The sequence below is a fragment of the Clytia hemisphaerica genome, unplaced genomic scaffold (genome assembly GCF_902728285.1).
Source record: "Clytia hemisphaerica strain Z4C2 unplaced genomic scaffold, Clytia hemisphaerica genome assembly, whole genome shotgun sequence".
NCBI classification, from domain to species: Eukaryota; Metazoa; Cnidaria; class Hydrozoa; order Leptothecata; family Clytiidae; genus Clytia; species Clytia hemisphaerica.
The window spans coordinates 268014-285346 of NW_027104522.1; the positions used below are offsets into that span (position 1 = coordinate 268014).

Below are 17333 nucleotides of genomic sequence, written 5' to 3' on the forward strand. Positions count from 1 at the left end.
TTTAACTAAAAGCGCTTTCAAGAAGTTATTATTGCCACATAAAATAATGCTTGCCTTTTCCTCTTAAGCTACATGTCAAAATTATCCTCGTTTTCTCACAAAAATCTAAGTATATAAATCTTGATTTTAAAAGTCGTATTTGTTTCGGACATGGCTTGCTGATGGTGATTCCATTTTCCTTTCCCCTCATGAGGTTTTAAGGTTTTATTTTTAATCATCTGGTTTCTGTGGCTTCATCAGAACATAAACATATGAACGACTGAACATCATCTTTCTCCTTCGTATTTCGTAGAAAGCACTGCTACCTTCGTAGCCGCCTCGTTAAAACATAGAATGAAACAATAAATTTTGATGATCTACCTTGGGAATACCTTGCTAACAACGTCAAAACTTCGACAGAAGTCTCTGTTGTTCTACTCTTCTCAAGTCTTTTATCTATATCATAACAAAGATAACAGATGTGAAATCATCGTCATTTGTCAAAACTACGACTAATATTTCTAAATTTTGACTAAAAAATATGAAAATAATATTGAGTATATAGGATCGAGAGTATAGGATTCAAATTATGATATTCTTATGGCACAGGCTCTCAACTTTGGCACTTTTTTCAAGTCAATAAAAAAACTAATTGGAATGACAAAAGTGATTCAAAAGTATACACGCAGTTGAAACTCTCTATTTCAGCGTATAAAAAATTTGAAAATGATCATTTTGTGACTTAAGGGCTCTGACCATAGTCCAAAAATTAATTTTGGTATTTGAACATAAAAAGTTATATTTCAGGTTCCTTAACACTTTTAACAAAGAATTGCCTTTATAAATTGGTTTTTAATCGAATCCCTTAAGAGTAATTAAGAATTTAATTGCAAAAATGACGTTATGAACTTTAAAAAGATGTTAATAATATGTTGCATCACCCTCTTTTACAAAAAATGCTTAGTTTTAATGGGTAATTAACTTTTTTGTTTCAAAATTTCTTTACACTGGCCGCAAAGAATTGAACTATTTTAACTTTTGCGGAAAATTTTTCTAAAAAGATGTGTCAAAAGTTATGACTGTTTTTTTAAGCAAAATCCAGATAAAAAATTGATGAAAAACTACTATTTTGAAGATTTCGAGACAAAGAAGCATTTACAAAAATTTTCCGCAAAAATTTTTATTGTTCGGTAAAAGATACACCATCTACTGCGAAAAATTTTTCAAAATGTTTTTTCTTCGCCGAAACTAAGCTCTTCAAAGTTGAAATACTCTTTCTCACAAAAGTCTTCATTTTCTTCTTCATCAAATTTTTTCAATGCAATTTTTGAATTTTCAGATTCAGGAATAGTTTGTCTAACAGAAAATGTATTACATGCCATAGTTTTGTTGGTTACATCAGTCAGAAAACACATTTTAAACACGGCAATTATGAAAAATTCACTATGGTCAGAGCCCTTAAGAGTAACTAGCCGTATGCGCAGCGTCGCACGCTCCGTGTCCCAATCCAGCAAATCGCTATAAATCTAAAAGACCCAAATGGAAGAAAGATAGCTGCCGATTGATTTTATAAAAGAAAGGAGAAAAAAGTTCAACGTCATGAAGAGGAGGCTTTGTAGAGCTAGATTTTCGAAAACCTTTTACAAAACGTTGTAAACACACACGTTTTAGCGTATTAATATATTATAATCGTAGAAATTTTAGCGAGACTAATTTTAGCGTTTTAGCTAGTTTTCCCTATTTTCGCTGAAATAAATCTCGCTAAAACACGCCGAATCGACAGATCGCTAAAATTTATCCGCGCGAAATTTTTCGAAAAGCTGATACGCTAAAATAAAAATTCAGTATGTTTTTCTTTCATTTTTTATCATTTTCATAATGTTTCGAAAACTAGTAACCGGGGATGGGGGCGTAAATTTCCGAGTTTATCCGTTCTCAGTCAAGAAATGTGTTACAAAGACATGTGAATGCATTGAAAAGGATGAAACTTTTTTTAGGGAAACATTTTGTGCATTGATTTTTTCTCCAAAATCATTGCCCTCGCCAAAACTAATCCACGCAAAATTTTTGTCAAACGAGTAGTAAAATTTATCTACACGAAATTTTTTGAAATCGTGATTCAGTAAAATAAATCCAAAAAAATTTTCCTGACTCGCAAAAATTAGTCTCCCTAAAATTTCTACGATTAAAGTATAGATTTTCAAGCTATCAAGCTATCTATCAATCATTTTATCTGTAATCCAAAGAAATAGCATTGTGACATAATATATTGTCGGATTTTTTATACCAATTTTAAAATGTAGGCGGCAACGAAGCTCACTTCAAAAACACAATGGAAGATAGACGTCCAGTTATGATTTATCCCATGTGAAGGCGCAGTAGTGTACCAAGTATTGACCGTCGTCTAGGAGATCAGGACTAACTCCTACTCGGTGCTGTGTTTCACTTAATGAACGTAAATGCTACTTTTCTAGGACTAACCCATACCACTTGAGGGTCGTTGGGTGGACAGAAACTCTACAGGCCGTTCAGCGACTGTGTGACAAATCTGTGCTAGTGTCTAGCAAGCATGCAAGAAATAAAAACTTTCGGGCTTTGTTCTTTTTTTGAAAAATAATTCAAAGTCTGACGTCTCGCGCATACAAGGTTATCCAGGCTTAGTGAGATCCACGCCAGACTAATTTCATCAAAATTTTATGCTTTGGTAGCTACGCAGTTCTGGAAGTTTTAAGCACTTCTCGAAGTCTCAAAGACAGGCTACACAAATTTCTCGTTACATGCATGAATAATAAAGATATAGGAATTAGAGGATTTTGACGGATTATTCTCAGTAAAATTCTCCAGGTCGGGTTTTTCCGTGGTAAGTCTAAACATTTTAGGGCAATATAACCACTAAGAAGCACTTAATTCTGGTCTGTAAAATACACACAACGATTTACATGTATTCTTAATTCTTTGCATGTGTCAAACTAAGGAATAAGGTTAAACTTTGTTTAATGTCGAGATACAATGAGAGACTTTGTCAAATCTTTGAGTAATAGCTTGGAAATTTCACCGTTTTTGGGATCAAATCTTACCAAAAAAAACATGCTTATAAAGTGCTGACCAGACACATTTAGCCCTTATATATTCCCCAAGTACCTCTCTGAGTATAATATAAAGAATCGAGTGGCTCTAAACCTTATTAAGAATCATTTTACTCATTCATTTCAGAGAAAAAGGCAAATTTTGAGAGAAAAGGGTAAGGTAAGGAAATTGTAAGAAAATACACATTTTTACTGCAAACTTATTGAAAATTTGCGAAAACTATTTTTAATGCCTTTTCTAAGAGCACATAAAGTTTTGATATGTTTTAAAGCATATTTCTTGAGATATTAATAAAAGTTTTGCATCACTCCATGAAAGCCCGCCTACAACTGCAGCCAAACCTGAGAAAACGAAAGTGATTTATATCCCGAGATCGGAAAGTTTTCAGACCCAACTTTGTATCTCATAATTAATAAGTATCAAATTTCCGATCGATTGATATATGATAAGCCTATATTTGGGTTGGAAGAATTTTCAGTTTTGCCTACAGGGGTCACATGACAAAAAACCGCCATTATGTATGGATACCCAGGTGAGAAATCCCGGTCGCCCAGAAGCTTAAAATATTCTAATTACCATAAGGAACAAGGAAAACCCCAAGAAAGTTAGTCCACCAAATGGATAAGATACTTCCCGGCTCGTACCTGTCGAAGTTGACGAGAGGCTGCTGATTTCAGCCCTTGCCGCCGGGTAAGTAGAAAACCTGGCCCACCTTTCTGGCCCAGGCCATATGGCCTACTCCATGGCCTACCCTTTGGGCCACCTTCAAAAGCTGGTAAACTTCTTTTTTTCAATTTGCTAATAGCTTTAATCAATTTATTTTGTAATAAAAATGCTTCAAAAGCTCTTAAAACTTTATGGAAGGTCAAATTTTATAATAACTATCATAAAGTCTTGAGTCAGTATCCCGTCAGTATTTTATACCTTTTAATTTCTCGCGCTTGCATGTGATATATGAATTTCATTGGCTAATCTGAATCTATCTTAACCAATCATAAAGCGCCTACACGAGGTCGAAATTCAGATCAATGATCGACCAAAATGAGCTTAGCGTTAGATTGGTAGCGTCATATTCAGATTCGCAGCGTCATATTCAGATTCAAATCGAAAGTGCTATTAAAAGGTGTTCTGACCAACTTGGATCAAACTGTATGGGTTCCAGTTTATGAAAAATAATTTTTTCTTTTGAAGACTTTGAAGGTGGACCAAAGGTAGGCCATTGAGTAGGCCATATAGCCCGGGCCAGAGAGGTGGGCCAGGGGTTCTACTTACCCCTTGCCGCCGAGAAAAATTTCTTTTTACGCTTACTAACTCCTACTCTCACTTTTCCCGTGTGATACCGTTCCAGCCCGACTGGCGTGCCAGTCTAATCCTGATGTTTTCAAAAACTGGGTCATGAATATTAAAGGTCATCTCTGATAAAATTCATGTACTTGATACTGTTTAAAGCCTAGAAATCTAAGCTAGTTTGATTCAGTCACCTGGATAAATCTGATGGTAAGTTGTAATTGTTTAACTACAAGACAAACTTAAAATCCGTAAATATGAAAAATCTTTAACAAGCGCCGAAAACGCTATAGTGCCATAAGCCTTGTGAATACGGGCTTAGTTAACTAGGCTAACTATATTACAAACACTGTTTTACATATCTGAGAGTTGAGAGTTGAGAGTCATAATAAATGCAATCAAAAATCTTTTGCATGTACATTCATGCTCTCTATACACACACACAGCTTTCTTTGATTCCAAAATGATAGTACTTTTCCGACGTTCGCATTCTTTCTCTCATAAACAAATACCTTCTTTAGTTTGTTTTTTTGTAAACACTGAAGGCACGATATTCGTTTTCCATTTACGCGATGCGAGCTTTTTAGTAATGCGTAACAACAATTACGGTACCTGAATTTTATCATTTCTCACGAATTTTCTTGTCAAATAGACTCTAGAATAATGGTTCATATTTGTATGTTTATAAAATAAATGCAGAGTCGTGTCGGACGACGTCAGTACGGCTAGTTCTTATAAAAAAGTATTCGAGATGGACTAACCGCTAAATGAATTTTGATAGGTGATCATTTACGGTTTTTGTTTTGAGGGGTTTACTGGGAAAATTTTGATCGACAAAAGACACGTTTTTTTATAAGAACATACAAAATTTTTGAAGTCATTAGATGTTCTTAACTTTTTGAGTTTTAAGCCTAAAAATGTTCTTAACATGTTTTTTATTTTCGCCATTTTTTGAGTATTTTTGTTCATTTTCCTAAGAAATTGGGTGTTTTAGAGTCCGCGAAGCCTTAAAAAATTCTTAACTTGTTCTTAACATTTTGGCCATCGAAGCCTTATGCTCTTATAAAAAAAACGTGTACTTCATCGTCTGATAATGCAAATTTCAAAATTCACTCTTTGCCGTAGAAGAGAGTTTGTTGTTATTATCTGATTCGAGATTTTGTTAAACCGACCGCTGTGATGGTGTGATGGAGTGTTATTGATTTATAAATCATATTTCATCGTAGAGGTTTCCGTACGGGATTTTTTTTTAATCAAACAGACAATGCGCACAGAGATTACTACGAAGCGATAAACGTGAGATACAATTTGGCTGAGTATCATGGTTTACGTGATTCGGCAGCAGCTGGCATCTGTAATGCCGTAATGCAATCATCGAGTTTAAAGCACGGAATGGGCTAGAGAGGAATCTTCTACCTTTCTCAAGCAAGAAAAAGTGAAGCTTAAGATTTGCACCGTATTTAGAATGGCGGATCGAATCTAGCCCTTTCTCTGCTTGTAAACGGCATATTGTTTTAAGGGCTCTGACCATAGTGAATTTTTCATAATTGCCGTGTTTAAAATGTGTTTTCTGACTGATGTAACCAACAAAATTATGGCATGTTATACATTTTCTGTTAGACAAACTATTCCTGAATCTGAAAATTCAAAAAATTGCATTGAAAAAATTTGACGAAGAAGTAAATGAAGACTTTTGCGAGGAAAAGTATTTCAACTTTGAAGAGCTTAGTTTCGGCGAAGAAAAAACATTTTGAAAAATTTTTCGCAGTAGATGGTGCATCTTTTACCGAACAATAAAAATTTTTGCGAAAAATTTTTGTAAATGCTTCTTTGTCTCGAAATCTTCAAAATAGTGGTTTTTCATCAATTTTTCATCTGGATTTTGCTTAAAAAAACAGTCATAACTTTTGACACATCTTTTTAGAAAAATTTTCCGCAAAATTTAAAATAGTTCAATTCTTTGCAGACAGGGTAAATAAATTTTGAAACAAAAAAGTTAATTACCCATTAAAACTACTCAGGCATTTTAAGGCATGTCCAAATTTTCTGTAATTTCTAAACACCAATAGCACTCGCCAAGAGGTGTTCATTCATACCTTTTTGGAAGCGTATTAGGGTGTAGAATATGAAAAGTGCTGTTCAATAATTGTTTTGCTTGCCTAAATAAAGATATATGAATAAATATTGCAAAGAACGTAAAAATGCTGACGTCAGCAAGAATTATTTTTTGAATAACTTTTGATTGGCTTAACTTTAGATGCTGAAACTTTAACCAAAGTAGGATTTTATGAATAGGCACATTTTAAATCAAAAAATATTTTGAAATTTTGCTGACGTCAGTATATTTTTGCAAAAATGCCTTTTTTACTTATTTCTGATGATGTCATCGAATTTCTAAAAAAAACTTTGATCCAAAATGTGCTTTTCATTTGCATTCTGCAAAATTTCAGCATCTAGAATTAAGCCAATCAAAAGTTATTTAAGAAATAAGTTTTGCTGACGTCAGCATTTTTACATTTTTTGCATTATTTATACATTTATCTTTATTTAGTCAAACAAAACAATTATCGAACAGCACTTCTCATATTCTACACCCTAATACGCTTCCAAAAAGGTATGAATGAACACCTCTTGGCGAGTGCTATTGGTGTTTAAAAATTACGGAAAATTTGGACAGGCCTTAAAATGCCTGAGTAAGCACTTTTTGTAAAAGAGGGTGATGCAACATATTATTAACATCTTTTTAAAGTTCATAACGTCATTTTTGCAATTAAATTCTTAATTACTCTTAAGGGATTCGATTAAAAAGCAATTTATAAAGGCAATTCTTTGTTAAAAGTGTTAAGGAACCTGAAACATAACTTTTATGTTCAAATACCAAAATCAATTTTTGGACTATGGTCAGAGCCCTTAAATCTGGCAATGGGTCTTACTTTCAATTTGCCGTTAGTGTGAAAACTGCGTTGGTCACGCGTTTTGGGCTTCGTTTCCCAAGAGTTTCAATATCTAGCTCAACTAAGGTAAAGAGGGCAAATAAAGCAGAATAAATCAACTTAGGACCACCTACGACACGAGCGAGGGGAGATATCCTGAGATAAATTAAATTTATCTGACGTTGGGAAGGTTTATAGTACAGGCAACACTCACTAATTCGAACCTCTTCTATTCAAATCTTTCTATAATTCGAACCATGTTCGAACTAAAATATTTGGTCATATCCACAGATCTGTTAAGCCCGAAAGGCTAGATGAGCGGCCTTTATCGAAAAGTGAAGCAATTTTTGGTAGGATTTCCTACCAAAGAAATTACTCTTAGGTGCCAAATAAACGCCCCCCCCCCGCTTGTTAATTTTTCGAAAATTTTCTAGCCCCCCCCCGGAACTTATTAGGACCCCCCCGTTTATTAATTTTCAAGAATATTTTAAGCTGTCAAAGAGAAGGTCCCTTAATTTGCTCTAAATAGCCTGATTTTAGCCTATATTTACCTTATTTTTGGGTTTTCAGAAGTACAATTTCCAACCCCCCCGGCAATTAGGTCCCCCCCCGTTTATTAAAATTTTGAAAATTTTCCACCCCCCCTCGTTTATTCGAACCCCCCCCCCCGTTTATTTGGCACCTAAGAGTACGTGACAACAAGCAATTTCACTGGTTTGAGAGATGCGAAAAAGCGTTTGCCGCCTACTTTTTTTGATCTTGTGCTCCGAAAACAATTAAAATGCTAGATCCTATCCATCGGCACAAAATTTAAAAAGTCAAATTTTGTCTTCATTTTTTTTTGCTGGAGAAACCTTAAAGTTGCCTATCTAGGGTCCCCTCAGCTAGAAAGTAGTACAAAATAGTCTCTGTAATTCGAATCTTTGTCTAATTCGAGGAAAGTTTTTTTGTCGCTCGAAGGTCTAATTAGAGAGTCAACTGTATATGCTACACCAAATACAAGTACATTTTGATAATATCACCTGTTATTAAGACGACTGGATATCCATATATCAGTACGACTGGATGAATCAATGGGTATAATACCTATTTCTATTTCAGTTTTTTTTTTGAAAATATTTGAAATTTGTCCAAAAAATATTTTCGGGACCTTAAATAGACAATCAAGTTAATCAAAAGAAAACAGGTAAATTAAGACCATGAAGAGTATCGGGCAAAATTTTTGACAAAACAAAGACGTTTTCTCCGATTAAAAAAAAATTAAAACCTTAAAAAATAAATACAAGACTATGAAATTTGAAAAAAAATCATTGAAATTATCTGAAGTAAGTATCTTAAAATCGACTTTAAAGACAATATTTTTTTATTTTTAATTTTAAATTTCAAATGAAATCAGGGTAAGTCTTTGTGGTTAGCCTGTAGAAAAGTGCCATGGCGCGAACGAAAGCTTAAGGAAACCCTTTCTTCATCGCAAAATTATGAATTCTACATTCGTTCGACATTACTGAGGTTAAGTATACAAGAAAAATCACGACGACAGACGAAAATTGACATAGGCTAGTCAAATACGAAATCTGATTGGTTGTAACTCGCTAGTCTGTTACATTTTTCGTCCGTCGTCGTGGATTTTACCGATTTACTTAACCTCGCTATTAAATAATTCACCAAGCTTTTTTAAAGAATCTATTATGTAAGACATATAAATTTGAACATGCTCCATAACATACTTAAAGGTTTTCTTTTTAAATGAGAGTGATATCATTTGCTTACTCATCACTTTTAATTTACAAGCTTTTTAACATTGGATTGAGACACGGACGTGGAGCAAGATTGGTCAGCAAGAGGAAAAGAAAAAAATTTTTTGCTTATATTTTGCTAGACTGGAGTCGTTTATAATGCATGTAATAATAATAATAAACACAAATAATGATACGGGATTTAGTTTGTATAAACTAAATGACTAAAATTTACTTTTTTGCTTTATTTCTAATATGTCTGAATTAGTCGTCTAGCTTGCTAGACTAATATTTTGCTTATATTTGCTTTTGCTCCTCAAAAAACGGATTCCGCCTCAAGAAGGTCAACAACCAACGACAAGATTAATTTCCACCAAAGAATGTAAGAAAAAATACGAAAATAACGAAAGAAATAAAACCCAAAAAAAAAACACAAGATAATACAATAACTGCGAAGAATATAAAAATCATGTATACCAATGCAGACCAACTAACATCTGAAAAATTGGGAGAATTAAAAATGCAATCACGAAATGTAAAACCACACTTGATTGCAATTTGTGAAGTTAAATCAAAGGTTGGTGCACTGAGAGAACCTCATGAATACGAATTTGAAGAGTATAAGCTGGTGAACCATGAAAATATAACATCAAAAAAAGGACGCGGCGGGATCATTATATTAGCTCACAACTCGATCAAGCATCTTATAGTTGGTGTAAAATCGGCGACAGAATTTGATGAATCAGGCATAATCGAAATTCGACTTTGCGGCAGGGATGTGTTAGTTTTTGGATGCCTTTACCGTAGTCCAACAAACAACAATCATTCAGAAGAAAACAACGATAAACTCAACGAGCTGATCAAATCTATTGCCTCTATTGCTTCCGAGAAGAGATACACTCATAAATGTCTCTTAGGTGATATGAACTATCCAACCATAAACTGGGATAACTGGACAACGTCACACTCTGAGGAAAGTAAGGAAGAAAAGTTTTTGGACGCTCTCAGAGACGCGTTTTTCTATCAACTTGTTGATGAACCAACGCGATGCAGAGGAACAGACGAACCTTCAACGATAGACTTAATACTTACTCATGAACAAAATCAAGTAAGCGACCTTCAGTACCTGAGCCCCCTTGGGAAGAGCGACCATAGCATATTGGTATTTACGTTTGATTGCTACACTCAACGCAAACCCAATTCGAAAAGATACAGTTATGAAACCGGTGACTACACAAAGATGAAACAACACCTGAATGATGGAGAATGGTCGAAAAATTTGATCAACGAATTGAGAGGAAAATCAGTAACAGATATGTGGACAATCTTTAAAGGAAAAGTTCTTGATCTGAGAAGCCAGTTTATTCCAATAAAATATATTGATAATCAAAGCTGGAAACTCAAGGGAGCTATACCAATCAAAAAAGAGGTCCAGAATGATATAAAACAAAAACGACAACTTCATAGGCTCTGGTTAAAGTCTAAAGACCCGGAAGAAAAAGCTAGGAACCGTACAAACTATGTAATATCACGGAACAGAGTGAACCGAAAGATAACACAAGCTCGAAGGTCATACGAAAAAGGTATCTGCGACAAGTCGAAAAGTAAACCAAAGATCTTCTGGTCACATGTCCGAAGTAAACTAAAATCTGCAAGTGGGGTTTCATCCCTGCTCGAAACACCAAATGACATTTTATTTTTAAAACATGAAGACCATGAAAAAGCAGGCATCCTGCAGAAACAATTCTGTAGTGTCTTCACAAAAGAACCCGAAGGAGAACTACCGGAATTCCAGTCCCGCACTGATCGCGTCATCAAAAGAATACCAATAACAAAAGATCTTGTTTACAAATCTATACTGAAACTTGATGACAACAAATCGTTTGGTCCAGATGAAATGCACCCAAAAATGTTAAAAGAACTTGTAGACTATATCGCAGAACCTCTTGCACTTTTAATGATCGAATCGTTATCGACGGGAGTCCTACCGGAAGAATGGAAATTAGCATATGTAACTCCAATTTATAAGAGCAAAGGAGCACAAAATTTGGCTGTTAACTACCGACCTGTAAGTTTAACATCGATCGTTTGTAAGCTGATGGAAACAATTCTACGAGCGCACATTACACAGCATCTCGACGACCTGGAACTCCTTTCAAATAAACAATATGGTTTCATTAGCAAACGCTCGACAGTTACCCAACTGCTAACATACATCGATAGATGCTGTGAAAGTACCTCAGAAGGAAAAGTGGTAGATTGTATCTATTTCGATTTTGCAAAGGCATTTGATACCGTGCCACACCGTCGATTGTGCAAAAAACTAATGGGATATGGACTCAAAGGACCGACACTTGATTGGATAAGAGCATTCCTTAACGGACGTAAACAACAGGTAAAAGTGAATCAGTCAAAATCAACAACAAATGATGTAGTAAGTGGAATACCACAGGGTAGTGTACTTGGGCCGCTACTTTTTGTTTTATATATCAACGATCTGCCTGATAAAATCATCTCATCCATACTACTCTTTGCTGATGATACAAAGATATTTAAAGAAGTTGACTCCATCGATGACTCTCTTGTCATACAAAAAGATATTGAGGAGCTGGAGAAATGGTCTAAAGACTGGTTGCTTCAGTTCCATCCAGACAAGTGCCATGTACTTACAATTGGAAAGTTTACAAACATTAAACATGCACGTCCATATACTCTAAATGGAAATCAACTGGAACACGTTTTCATAGAGAAAGATCTTGGTGTTGTTATTGATGCAGAGTTGAGTTTCGAGGAACATATCTCTAAGCAAGTCAACAAGGCCAATTCGATGCTTGGAGTTATTAACCGTGGCTTCCAAAACCTTAGCCCACAGATTTTTCATACTTTGTACTGTACTTTCGTTCGACCGCATCTTGAATATGCACAATCAGTCTGGTCACCGAAACTAAGGAAACACGGCAACCTATTGGAAGGAGTGCAGAGACGTGCGACAAGGCTGTCAAACTTTACAAAAATCTCTCTTATGAGGATAGACTACGAAGCTTACAATTACCAACACTAGAGTTTCGTAGAACTTTTTGTGATATGGTGCAGGTCTATAAGCATCTTCACTTCTACGATAAAGCTACGATTCCAAAGAAAACTACCCATCGACCACGTCCGAATCGACAACATAAAGATGAACTCCAGCCGAACTTTGCAAGTGATGGATTCCTCGGCCTGCAAACAAAGTCGTTCTACTACAGAACCATCCATACGTGGATTAAATTGCCGTCTGAGGTGGTAGCTGCTGTTTCCATAAAAGGCTTCAAAGAAAAGTTGAAAGAAGCATGGAAAAGCCATCCAAAGAAATTCGTTACACGAAATTTGTAAATTGAGATCGGTTTAGAGGCCCACTGAGTGCCTACAACCTGTAATATTCATTTTTTTTAATAATAATAATAATAATAATATATCAGCATAATATAACAATTAGCAAGACACTGTCCTGATATGAAATATGTGTCTGATATAAAACGGAACCACTTATGTAAAAAGAAAATCTTTAAAATATTCGAACATATGTAGACACAAAAAAGGCAAAAGATTCAGCGTAAATTAAAATTAAATCCCTACAAATAAATTTTCAGCAAAGATGATTATTGGTCAACCACGTCATCGTGTTATTTCTTGCATTCACGATGACGTCATTCACGCCCGGACCTCCCCACATGTTACCCATGATGCTTAGCGGTAAGTTTTGTTCCAATAAATAGTTCTGGATATTTTCAGCTGTTTTGTAATGACCGACATGGTATTGCGGTATACAGTGTCGATGCATTTTTGTCACATTTTTGATTGGCTCACTTTTGAAATTCAACGTATCGCGAACAGAACGAACGGCTATTTCCGTCGCCGTATTTTCGTCTGCCTTTTCACCAAAAAGTTCATGGAAACGAGGCCCACCAGCCATGACCGTCACAGTTGAACTATTTTCTAACGCATGCTCTGGAAAGATATGCGAATCGAAAGTCACTCCTAAAATATCCAGTTTTTCTTTAGACGGCACTAAATATCCAAACCCACTATGCGGAATTTTTTCTCCGCTATATTGTAAAGTCATGACCGCCATATTAGTATACCGAATATCTTGTAGCAGGTGACGTAATGTTTGATCTTCGATCATGTCTAAAAGTACGGGAGCCGAAAGCGTAGAGATCACGTGGTCAGCCTCGAATGTTCCATTGTTTGTCTCGATATGAAATTTACGACTATCCGTAGTGAATTCAACCTTTAGTTTCTTGCACTCTGTATTAAGATGACATTGCAGGCCTTTCTCAATCAAATGTTGTGACCATAATTCTGGCAACGTTTGCATGCCTCCTTTGACCGACCATGCCATCCATTGTTGTTCTTTGGCTTTATTTGACAATGAACTAATTGGTGGCTTGTTACCTGTCAAATGAAAAAAAATAAGTTTGACTTTAACGAAGAATTAAAATTCAAAATTGAGAAGCAAAAAAAAAATGTTGCTTAGATAATTTTTTGGATTTTGTGTCAAATAGTATCATTAGTATATGTAATCACATGATAACGAGTGCAATTCGAATATAATTGCACGAGTGATTTTTTTGTTATTAATTTTCCGAGTCCGAAAGGACGAGGAAAATTCGAAACAAAAAAATCACAAGTGCAATTTCGAATTGTACGAGTTATTATGTGATTACGAGCTAATCGCACAATGGCTTTCACTACTTTTTCCCAGTTAGGAAAGTAAATTACAGAAATTACACTGAGAGTTTTATATTTTTCTCTTCTCTCTGTGTCTTTCTTTTATTGTTGTTTATTGATTTTCGTTCTCAAAAAATGAATTTCGAATGCAGTTAAAACGTTCGATGCATTAGAAATGTAAGAAAAAACATTAAAATCATTTTTGTAAACATTGGCGCAGCATTGAAGAGTGTGATTAACGATTAATTACTCTCTACAGGATGCAATCAACGATTAATTGCTCTCTTTGAGGGCGTGCCAAATAAGAAAAAATAACCCATCGTGCGATTAAGGTTTTTATTACACTGCAAGTATCTTTCGGATATTTTGTTAAATCAAAAACTCATCCAGATATGCGCACAATCTATAAATCTGCCGTCCTAGATGCTAAAGGTCCCTATTGTCTTAAAGGGAACGATTCTTTCTCAACAAACACCAAGTCGTGACCTAACCAAGGAATTATTATATACTGGATAAGCATAGAGGTAATAAGAAATATATCTGTATTACCTTCATGACATTTCATGATACAAGTACCTGATTTTTGCTGATTTCTCAAGTTCTAGCTATATCCACAGTAATGATATAATTGTTCACTCTCCTTCCCTCATTAAATGATTTTTCGAAACATTTTAATTGCATATTTTATCGAAAATCACTCATCCAACTCCCAAAGGAGACTTTCCTGTGAGAGTCAGATTCTATCTAATTGCCAATTATATGTCGTTATGGCGTTTTAATTTGTGAGAAAGATACAAAAGACGTGTTATGTATAAGAAATTAAATGTTGAAACCGGAAAGTTTTAATCTTCAACCTTAAAAAACCACTTTGCCAGCACGTGCCTCCGAAAGATTTTCACATCACAGTGGAGCTAAGACACCCAAGTCTAAAGTATGTTACTTTTAGCTCTTCTGGCAACAGTTTTGGAAAGATATTCCCAATTGAAAATTTCGTTACTCTATAAGCATTCGGATTTTTCTTGTCTAAGGATATTTCTCTCACGCCAGATTTCACAAATGCAATCAGCAATTCTAGCCGTACTATCAAACTTTTTCCCTGCAAAGGTACAAAAAGAAAGAGCTAGAGAACTTTTTTAAAATGAAATTAATAAAAAGTAAAATGTTTATCCAGAGTCTCTATAATAAATCCTTGACCTAACCGTACATATTTTCTACCACGCTTGATGCTTCAAATTCATGATATTGATGACGTAATATTTTCTACGGAAAGACCCCGGTTTTAGCCAGTAATGGCAAATTTTATACAACTTTTGCCTAGTTTAAATTTGCCATTACTGGCTAAAACGCGAGGTTTTTCCGTAGAGAACATTACCTCATGAATATTATGAATAAATGAAAACTTACCCTTGGACAAAAGAGCACCTTTAACGACCGATCCATAATTTTTCTCGTAATCAAACAGCATTGGAAAGCATGATCGCAAACTCAACTGTTTGGAGTCCCATCCGAAAATACCGTGACATAATGGGTCGGCAAGGTAGTCGGCGATCTGTAAGGAATACAAAGTATCATATTATTTCTTTTGAGTTCTAAGAGGGCTGGGGAATAACATTAGTGTTTATACCACTTAGATTGAAAAATGAACATTAAAAGTTACACTTACCCCCCCCCCCAACAGTGGTACAACAACTAAGTACCACTGGTACAACTAAGTACCGCTGTGCCCCAAGTGCCCCTTTTCTGCCCAGGTACCTCTGGACTCTAGTGAAATTTTTTATACCTGATACTTTTTCTATCAGGGGGGGGGGGGGTTAAGTAAATTTTCAAAAATATGAAATGGGGCCCCAATGAAATATTTATCCTGTTGGAACTACAAACCTCTTCGCAGTTAAATCTTCTTCTGAAGAATTCATGGACCGACATATCATCCAAATCAGATTTCTTCACAAAAGGTTCACGTATCATCAAACCGAGTAAAGACTTAGGGAGTGGACCCCACTTTTTAGCTAGTGCCAGTCCTCTGGGTAATTCTAAGATTTGTCCATTGTAATAAATATATCTTCGTGAAGCGGCGTCGTTACTTTTCGGTACACCGATAAATTTGTCGTCAATGCCGATATCCGAGAGCTGAAAATATGGAAAAGACTTAAAATAAATTGTATAAAAAAACAAAACGAGAACAAAATGAAAGTAAACACAACAAAACGCTACACGAAAGATGAGCTTTCCCTATACAATGTTCAAGATATGGAAACTTCATAATAATGACTCCTTCGATACAACTTATTGAATTTTGATATGGTAGTTTTATGCATCGGATAGGTCTGAGCAATAATCCCAACTGTATGTGTGGCGAAATACAAACCCCTCAGCATGTTTTAACTTGCCAAACGATAGGTTTCCGAGGTGATATTAAAACTGTTGATGATGACACAGTTGGCTTTGCCTTATCTCTAATGATTTAGACATTTGAATGAAATATTTATTTATTTATTTATCTATATTAAAACTAGACGATCCTACCGTCTATCATTGAAAAAGGGAATTTTAGGAAGCGGGATAAATTTGAAAACGAGTTTAGTTCGGGGCGGAGGTGTTTACAGTGTTCCAAAACTATACCGCCCTGACGCCCTGACTCTGCGCATATATTTTCTCGCGTTTACTGACCCTCTAAACGAACGATAGCATCGTCTATATTAAAACCTATTTAGTATACTTGTTTGTATATTGAATTTTGTATTTTTGTTGATAACTGCAACCTCATAACATAGCTCGGAGATTAGGCTAACAGGATCAGAAAATTGTGGTAAAACTCACCAGAGACAGAGCATCCAAAGCCACATTCCCATAAGAACGTCCACTTCTTGGCCCATGTTCAAATACTGTACCATCATTGAATCTTGTGCTTTCTAACCAGCCTCCAAACCGATTTTGTGACTCAATAACGGTCACTTGCGTCGGTACTTGAGCATGTTTGAGAACAGTGTGGGCGGCCGCCAGACCAGATAATCCTCCGCCCAGTATGACAACGCGGAACGGTATAGGTAACCATGATGACATATTTTTTATTTTGTTTCGTTGTTTTTTTTTTTAACTTTCTTTGAAAGGAAAAGAATTGAATTGATATTTCGTTCCGTCATAAAAGAATAATGATTAAATGTAAAGATGAACAAAATACAGTACACCATTTTGACTGTAGCCGCCAATTGCCGTGCGGGCATTTCTTTGTCCGTTTTGCCACTCTAAACTCGATTCAATCTTTTTTACACTTTTTTCTATTGTCTTTAGGTGCAAAAAAAAAAGACTGGGATGGCAAAACGGACAAAAAATGACGGCGCGGCAATTGGCGGTTACGGTCAAAAAGGTGCATTTAGAGGCAAACTATCCAAAGCAAAGCATCAGAAAACTTTTGTGACGGCAGTTAACCTTGATAAATTTTTTTTTGTCCCACCACATGAATAATACGAGCGTTTTCAATTTGTTCGGAACGATCCAAGAATACCCGTGTATTTCCAGTAATACCTAGCGAGTTTATGTATCTACCGTTTTGAGGACCATTGATTAAGAACAACCCTCAGTTCCGACTTTCAAAACCGAGGAC

The 17333-nt window shown here is 35.4% G+C and overlaps 1 protein-coding gene across 1 annotated transcript; it reads right to left on the bottom strand.

Moving 5' to 3' along the window:
• Positions 1 to 12570: 12570 nt before the first annotated feature.
• Positions 12571 to 16830, bottom strand: LOC136821972 (protoporphyrinogen oxidase-like). The gene is made up of 4 exons (XM_067078190.1): positions 16550 to 16830; positions 15611 to 15859; positions 15137 to 15281; positions 12571 to 13456 (listed from the first exon to the last, which is right to left on the bottom strand). The coding sequence occupies exons 1-4, from the start codon at positions 16790 to 16792 to the stop codon at positions 12648 to 12650; spliced, it is 1446 nt and encodes a 481-aa protein (XP_066934291.1). The 5' UTR covers positions 16793 to 16830; the 3' UTR covers positions 12571 to 12647.
• Between the last annotated feature and the right edge of the window lie 503 nt (positions 16831 to 17333).

Coding starts and splice junctions, on each gene's coding strand:
- LOC136821972 (XM_067078190.1), bottom strand. CDS start 16,792: ATGTCATCATGGTTACCTATACCGTTCCGCGTTGTCATACTGGGCGGA. Junction 15,282..15,610: donor GAAGATTTAACTGCGAAGAG/GTTTGTAGTTCC, acceptor TATTCCTTACAG/ATCGCCGACTACCTTGCCGA. Junction 13,457..15,136: donor AGGTGCTCTTTTGTCCAAGG/GTAAGTTTTCAT, acceptor TTCATTTGACAG/GTAACAAGCCACCAATTAGT.